Source organism: Limulus polyphemus, unplaced genomic scaffold, assembly GCF_000517525.1.
Source record: "Limulus polyphemus unplaced genomic scaffold, Limulus_polyphemus-2.1.2 Scaffold1519, whole genome shotgun sequence".
Lineage (NCBI taxonomy): Eukaryota > Metazoa > Arthropoda > Merostomata > Xiphosura > Limulidae > Limulus > Limulus polyphemus.
In genome coordinates this window covers 117,934-126,494 of record NW_013667129.1, presented here as the reverse complement: position 1 = coordinate 126,494, position 8,561 = coordinate 117,934, and the positions used below count along the sequence as shown (strand labels likewise).

The following is an 8,561-nucleotide window of genomic DNA, read 5'->3' as shown; positions in this document are numbered from 1 at the left end:
TTACTTTTATAATAATAAATAAAGAATGAACATGAAAAACAAGAAATAAAGTACTTACCCGGGTCTTCTTTCTTTCTTTTTGCTGTCGATGACAGTTAACCCTATTTATTTTTTTTATTATACTAATGGTAGTAGTGCACTAAATAATTTTTACTTAATTAAATAATGCAGCAAAGAACATAAAATAATAACATGAAAAAAAGCTGACAATTTTCTAGTGAGGGGTGGAGAATAAAATAGAGAAAAGGGGGATACCTAGAGAAATGTCACATTTCTCAAACTAGGGAAAATCCAGGATTTTTTTTAATATTGCCTTATAAAATTAATAATTTAAAACATATACTATGATTGCTCTCGTGGTTACTTTGGAGGTTACAAGCTGGGTGAAACCCAGAGTCATAGAGCTAAATGACAGGATTTTTCACTAAACTAGCAATTTAAAAAACTAAGGTGACAGACTTGAAGACATTAATATTCAGGATTTGTTTTATATTGCCTTATAAAATTAAGAACTTAATACTTATATACTATTAAAATATGGATTATTAGCTATGATTTTATGCTATACTAATTGGTATAACATGAACAAAAAGTAATTTAATTAAATTTTGAATGTAAGTCACTAAAACCTCGTGGCATGAGCAGTAAAGAATACCCATGCTGAGAGTTAAATAGTTGTAACATAAGCAAGTAAAAAATGGAACTATTATCAAATAAGTTTATTTTGAGTTCCTTTAAAAATTTTGAAGTATCGGGTTTGAAAGACCTCTTTCAACATTTTGACCTTTTTCTTTGTAATATTAGTTTATGTTCCACAAAATTAGCTAATACTCTAAGTATCATAAATATATGGTCTTTCCATCAAAGTGTATTGTTAATCACACAGAGTTCTCTTTTTAAAAGAAAATATATTTCTTCCATTACAAAATTTCCACCATAATTCCATTTGTCATAAATTTTAAATCAAACTGAAATGCTAGATGCACCTCAATACAAATGAAACATTTGTGGCATTTTGAGACATTTTATGCTATTTTCAATGCTTCAAGGAGTGAGAAATATAATTTTATAAAATTCCATGTATGATATACATATATGCAATGTGAAAAAAAGATGTGCACATTTAACAAATGCATAAGAGAAGTTACACAAGAACGCTTGACCAAAAAAGGCAATGTATACATCAAACATAAACTAAAATGCACTCCAGGCAGTATTGGGGACCAACTGTTTACGTTACAGACATAAAACAGATGCAACCATAGCAGAGAGAAAGTTTATATTAACTTCACTACTGGCAGTAAACGAATTCTATAAAAGGATTTAGAGAGGAAATCAGAGACTCTTGGTGGAACTTTGATTAGAAGAAAGGCAAGGAGATATACATGCTAACAAGCTGCTGATTTACTATCTTCAATCATAACCAACTAATGAATTAGTTTTGGTTTTAGTTCTGAGTATTACGATGAGTCAACAAAATTCATCCAACGAAGTGACAGATCTCCTTATGAGATGGATGTGTACATTACTTGGAAAACCTTACGAATACCAAAGACATTTGTATAAAAAAACCATGTAGTTGGGCTAAAAGATAGTTCTCCGGCAATACCTAAGGAGCCAGTAGTCCTGCTACCAGTCTGTCCTAAACCAATATTATTGATGAATATGTCAACTTTAACAAGTATTGAAAACCTACCCTGCTCAATCTGCATGTAAGTAACTACTGCTATCTCTCTCAGTCGATTAATGTAGTTAGGAATTGGATGTAAAATGTTCAGTAGTAAGGAATTTATGTCTGATCATATTTCACTTAATGTGTTAATTGATAGCTTATTGGTTGTAATAAAAAATATAATGTGTATTATTGAAAGTTTAATCAAAGGGCAGTTACATGCTCAGACTGAAGAATTTAGTAATTTTAACAGTGAAGCTTTTCAAGATACCTTCAGTAATCTCGATGTAGCCAAGTCTCTTAATATATTGAATAAAAGTATTGTGTTTTAAATTTCAGTTTTGGAGTCAATTCTTGACTAACTGTAAACTTCCTTGCCTTAATGACTTGTGCACTCTACTTTCGACTGTAAACCTGGATTTTAGATAAATCTATTAATAACTAGATTTAAATCAAACTCCAAGCAACTTGCTTACACATCATCCTGTTACACAAACAAAAAGATTAAACTGAATTCAATGTAAATCCTTCTGAAGGCAGTTTCTTTTTAAAATTTTGTTATACTTTCTATTTAGTTTTAATTTGTTGCTTTTTAGAATATAATCTTCATTTCTAATATTTTTTTTGTGCTAGTTCAAAATTTAGCTGAAAACCCACTTTAGGTAAACCTCATGAAACACGACCTCTGTAGGCTTACACATGAGTAAATGCATTTTTATCAACAGTTAATTTAATGGAAATCATTTATATGCTTTATTCAATTATACTTTTACAATTAACCATTATATTCACAAAATAAATTTACCTCCTCTTCTTTGTACTCTGCCTTTCTCTTCTTATTAGAGGGTACAGATTTATTCTGAAAGAAAATGAATAATAAAGACTATTATGAAATATTCTTCACATCTCTCTGCAGCCATCACAAGAGGCTAGACATTTCTGATTTGCTGATTTTCCATATTCAGTCATGTGTGTGGATGGATGGAATACAGACAATCAAAAACAATTGGTGACAAATAATTTATCATTTTCATCTATAAACACAAGTTCAATGTTATTTTGCAAGATAATAACAAAGCAACATGCAAGTTGTCCTAAAAGTACATCACCACATATTTATTTTCATAAACAAAGTATTAGTTTAAATACCATATTCTATCTTGTACACAATGCTTTCAACAAATCACATAGAAAAAAGTCAAGAAGTGTCAATTAGTATTAAATATGTGTAATTTTTTAAAATTTCTTCAATAGTAAAAGCAAATCTTTCAACTATTTGTCTTCGAGCAGCTCGTATATTGGTGCTCCCATTTTCCTACTTGGACGATCTGTTGATATATCAGCTTGTAGGTCTTGTTCTATTTCATGATCAATCTCACATTTTGAATGCCTTATATGTTCAATATAAAACTAGAACTACTTCCGTTAATGAAATATCTTCAATCTGAGCACCGATTTGATAAAAGAAAGATGTGTTTTCAGTGATTTACGTGAGTGAAACAAAGAAAATGACAATGCCTACTACTTCTTGTACGCCTTGTCACTTTATATTTGAGCAAGCTAGGAAGTTATTCGAGGAAGTTATGAACCAGGAAAATGACTTTATTTCCAGTGATCTTGATGATGATTTTGAAAGTGAGAAATTTGACTTGGATAGATCTAGTGAAAATGAGAGAGAGGAGAGTCCTGTGACCGGCCCTCCAGGTGTTAGTACGGGTAAAGACGAGGGAAAGAAAAGCAGGTTTTAGACTTAAGAGGAAGAAAACAGTTGTAGTAGCACAAGGAGATAGAGAGAATGGTGAAGATGAAGTAGCATGGAGAGTAGTTGAAGAAGGAGAGACTGATGTGATTTTCATTCCATGAGCCACAAAGAAATGTAAAGCTGGATTTGGATGAAAGCCATTCATCAGTGGATTTCCTCAAAGCTTTTCTTGACAAAGAAATTGTGGCCATTTTTATTGCTAGCGTCAATGCATATGCAGCAAAGGTTTCAGAGAGAAACCGCCAACAAAATGACCCTCATTTGCCTCGTGGACACCAGTTACTTATTATGAATGGTTGAAATTTACAGCAGTTTTGACTGCTATGAGTTTGGACTACTGGTTCACTATGGATATCTCTACACACTCTGGTATTATCAGATGTTTACTAAGAACATGTTTGAGATCATCTACAACAGCATGCTTCACGTCTGCCTACCAGATGCTGAAAACAAAGCAAAGATTGTGCCATTTGTGGAGAAGTTCCAGGCTGCCTTCTACCTGTATGGAAATGTGTGCACATTGATGAGATGGTTATTGGGTGGAAAGGAATATTTCAGCACAAGCAGCCTCGGCTAGTGCTACTCCTTGTTTGTTTGTGATAAAGTACAAAGCACTTCTTTGGACACAGATATGGTCTGTCCATGCATCCTGTACAAACATAACTGGAGCTACGATGTTTTCCAGGACCACTACACACAGTCTTAAATATTTTGAATAAATCTATTGTAACTCGAAAATTAGAGGTGATCAGTAATTTTCAACATGAAATTTAGAATCAACATCATCAAATTACTCAGAAACAGTGTATATTTTTTCAAGCAGCAGAGAAATTTTCTTTTGTTACCCAGTGCATTTTATTGTAATTACAATGATCAAAACCAAGAAAAATAACTTGTGATGATATAAAGCCTTATTTACCAAGTATTTCAGCAGATTATAAACACATAGAACTGACTGACAAATATACTTTTATCATAAATATCAGTGTCATACATACTTCATTCTGCTCCTCTTCAGTATCAAAGTTTTTTTCAATGTCACCGGGAGGCTCCTCTAGACTTGTACCTGTCTCCAATTCATTATTATCTGGTTCGATTGGCTGCAATGGTTAGAATTATACAAATTTCATTCAGGCTAGAAGTATAAAAATCTGATTATTTTCAGATTACTTTTACATGGTACTGTAATTTGTCTTTGTTTTTTTGGACTTTTAACTGCCTGGTTTTAATGTCATTTTGGTGAACTTGTATTGGTACTTGTCACAAAATAGAAAGAAAAAAAAGCTAATTTATATTATTTGAAATATTTTCAGTAATAACTAGACTTGAGCAAATGAAACTAGAAAGAAAACTATGATATCCTAACATTTTTTTTTTCAAAACCAATGTCATTTCTCTTCATGAATACCTCAAAAATTCATTCAGTTAAAAAAAAAAATGACAAAACAATTTCACACATATTACAAAATATTACATGTCAGTATTAATTGTAGAATTATGAATAGGATCTATTTGATGAGATTTTTTAAACATTCTACTGCACACCAAATTCCTTACAGGTCTATTACTTTGTTCATTATATGATCCCTAATAACAGAAGTCACACACAAAAAAATTAAACTACAAAAAAAACATGTAAAGTTTTGCTAATTAGATACTGCCGAGGGCAGCCAAGTGGGATATATAGACCGGAGCAAGTGAACACAACTTTAGACAGTAAAAAAGAAGATTGAGAAATAGCTATTAGTGTCAGCAGAGGTATGTATGTTTTGGAATGAAAACAAAAGTTCTGATTATTTCAAAATGAAATATTTTATTAGCAACTGATTTCACAATGTGTTACTCTTCTGGTATATAACATTAAATCTTGTTATTCTGCATGAAACTTTACAATTCCCTTACAATTTGTATTTCAAACTATAAATATTACTTAGTAAGACATTCAAAAGGGCAGTATATACATTCATATAATACAAACAAAAAACTTAAACGTATGTCAATACTATTGTTTCATTTACTTACCATTTGTGATGGAGGTATTATTGTAGGATTATTCTCTATCTCCCACAGACCTTCATTGAAAAACTTTCTTTTTTGTGGATTTCCATACTTTTCTTTGAACTTATGGTAAGGATAAAGATCTTTGGTACCAAGGTTGGCACTAAAAATTAGAAAGGTCATAGTCATATATCAGTATATATTTGAAAACTGATGATGCTTACCTGCAAGAGCAAAATACAACCCTGAGAAATTTGGCTAGCACTAAACCCCCGCTTTGAAAATTTTAATACAGTGTTGGAAATAATTATGAAACAGCAAATATTATGGTTTTGCTCCTCTCTACTGCTTTCAATTGAACAGCACCAGATACAGTGTGCTGATAGCTTACAGGGTAACTGGCTATCACCCAACTAATGCCACACCAACATAATGACTGTTAAAATACAAGCAGTCACACTTTTCCTAGCAGTAACATGGTGAATTTACTCAAGGATTCCAGCAAAGAAATGTCACATGGCATACATATATAGAAGTCAAAGTTTAGCTGATGAAGGATACTCTATTCAACAAATTGAGGCTAAATTTCATGTCTTAGTATGAGAAACTAGTACTGCTGATAATAGAACAGGTCAAGAAAGAAAGCTCAAACTCTTCAAAAAGAAATTCTAAATAACTGTTTTCTCTTTATATAATACACAAAACACCAGTTAAGATCTTGCCAACAACCTCCAGAACAGTGAGATACACTTTGGTTTAAAGTGTCCTCAATAGATGGGTAGTTGTTCAGGAAATACTACTTAGGAGAGACAACCAAAACAAAAGGATGAAGTTAGCATCAGGCTTCAAAAAATGGGATGAACAAAGCTGGGGAAAGAGTGCTCTTTAGAGATGAATCCAAATTGTTTGCAACAATTAACGATATTTTATTTGATGGTAAAAAGGAAAACCATACCACAGTTAATGTACAACAATATGTACCAATATAAGTGTGCACTTCAGGTAGTGGTATTAAGAGATCTGCACAAAAATTGAAGGCACACTGAACGGTGATATGTACAATCTGATTGTTATTAATTCTGTCATTCCCTCAGGAACAAGGTCAGTTGAGTGGAATTATTCTTTCAGCAAAATGTGGTAAAATGATGCTTGGGACAAAAAAATAAGCCAAAGGAACTCCTTGAAACTTGGCCTGCACAAAGTCCAAAGATGAATAGTATTAAAGCTGTATAAAAATGTAAAATGGCTGAATTGTTGGGAATAATACTGAACATTTGGAACAACATTTCACTATTACAAATTGATATACTTATAGTAGCATGAAAAACAATGTGTACTGCTCTGTTTAAAGCAGACCAAATATTCATGCAACTTTTTGTACTTTCTTTAATAATTTATTATTTAATAATGAAAAATTAATCATTTCGTTGTAATTATTCATTGTCTGTGATTCCTGTATATGTATGAGCCATGTTTCCATAATTATTTCCAACACTGTATACACACAAACATCTAAATCTATGTATTTTGTGTATGTGTGAAAACAATGGTCCTATAAAAGGCCCGCATATTTAAATGTTTGACCTTGTATAATGTAATATTTTTAATACTAACAATTGATAAGAATTTTTCAAAAATAGCAGTTTTCTGAATAATAGATGTTCACAATAAAAAGGGCCTTCATTTCATAAAATATCCCGTGTAATGGCAAGAAGAAATAACTATGTGAAAACCAATTCTGTTTTGTTTTTAATACAAAAATTCCAAATTTTGACACTTGTTAATATCTATTAAATATTATATACAGCAAGATTACCCAACAATATACATGCATCTAGGTTAAAGCTGGCTGATTAGTGGAATTGTATAATCAATAAACCAATCACATTAAACTAATTGATTATTCTTACAGGAGATGGCCCAAAAATTATAATGTTAAAAACTGGTTTTATGATACCTTTGGCAGGCAGAGCACAGATAACCCATTGTATATCTTTGTGCTTGACAAACAAACATAATGGCAGTATTTTGATCAATTGAATAGTTGGAATCAAAATATCAATAATCAGAAACCATAATTTGATTACTTTTGTGGGTCATGACAGTAATAGATTACACTGAACAAGTTTGAATTAAATGAAATAATAATGGAAAATTACAATGCCAATATTTGATAATTGGAACAATAGAAAACAGAAATAATGAAACACTAATTTTGATTATTTTTCATGACAGTAATTGATTTAATCATAATTTTGGTTAATGAAGAGTTGGAATAATCAAAAACAATAATAGTAATACTCAGAAACACTAGCTTATTATTTTATGTAATACTAATCAAAGTAATCAATGTTGAAAGGTAACTGATTATACTGATTCATCAAGTTAATTGCTCAGCTCTAATCTAAGATACTTTGTATAAAGATGTATTAGAGCAACATCTATAAGGAATCAACTGTAACAATGCTGCATTAACTTTCCATACTTCAATTTTTAATGTTTTGTGTACCTTCACAAAATCTGGCAAGCTTTCAGTAAAAACAAGTTTTTGTACACAAAGTATCAGATTTTTTAATTAAGTATTTTTACTAAAAATTTGTCTGTGAATACATAGATTTAGTATTGACTGCTCTGAGTGCAAAGTGATTTTGTGTTAAGACTAAAAATACTAGTCTTCATCTGAAAATTTCAAAATTTCACTTACATAACCTCTAAAACCTCTTAAGTAAATATGAAATATTTTTTTCAGTAAAACTTTGTATTTTATCAGTTTTTTCTCTACCCTAACTCTATATAGCTTTGATCCATTTGACAGAACTTGTAACTACTTTAAAAACAAAACAAAAATTAAATACATCTAAATTACCCTTTTTCTTTCTAGAATGACTGTAGATTGTAACAGGAAACTATAACTGTTTATCCTAAATAGCTTAAGGCTACATCTGTTTATACTTAATTTTATTGCCCTTTGAACTGTGTCTGACTAATGATTCCACCACACAAGTTGTAAATCACTCAAAAACTCGTTGGCTCATGTCACCATACTGAATGATGTAACACATGAGCTGCTAGCAAGTATAGCCAATGAAGAATTGTTTTTTTATTTTCATTAAGTTACCTAATCTAACC

The 8,561-nt window shown here is 31.1% G+C and overlaps 1 protein-coding gene across 2 annotated transcripts in view; it reads right to left on the bottom strand.

Moving 5' to 3' along the window:
* LOC106463926 (PC4 and SFRS1-interacting protein-like) overlaps positions 1 to 8,561 on the bottom strand; it is a 65,073-nt gene that overhangs the window by 38,787 nt on the left and 17,725 nt on the right. For both annotated transcript variants that reach the window (XM_013924010.2, XM_013924012.2), the window contains exons 3-5: positions 5,457 to 5,595; positions 4,433 to 4,534; positions 2,478 to 2,531 (exon numbers count right to left, since the gene is read on the bottom strand). In XM_013924010.2, the coding sequence (XP_013779464.1) occupies positions 2,478 to 2,531; positions 4,433 to 4,534; positions 5,457 to 5,595 (295 nt within the window). The remainder of the gene's footprint in view (positions 1 to 2,477; positions 2,532 to 4,432; positions 4,535 to 5,456; positions 5,596 to 8,561) is intronic.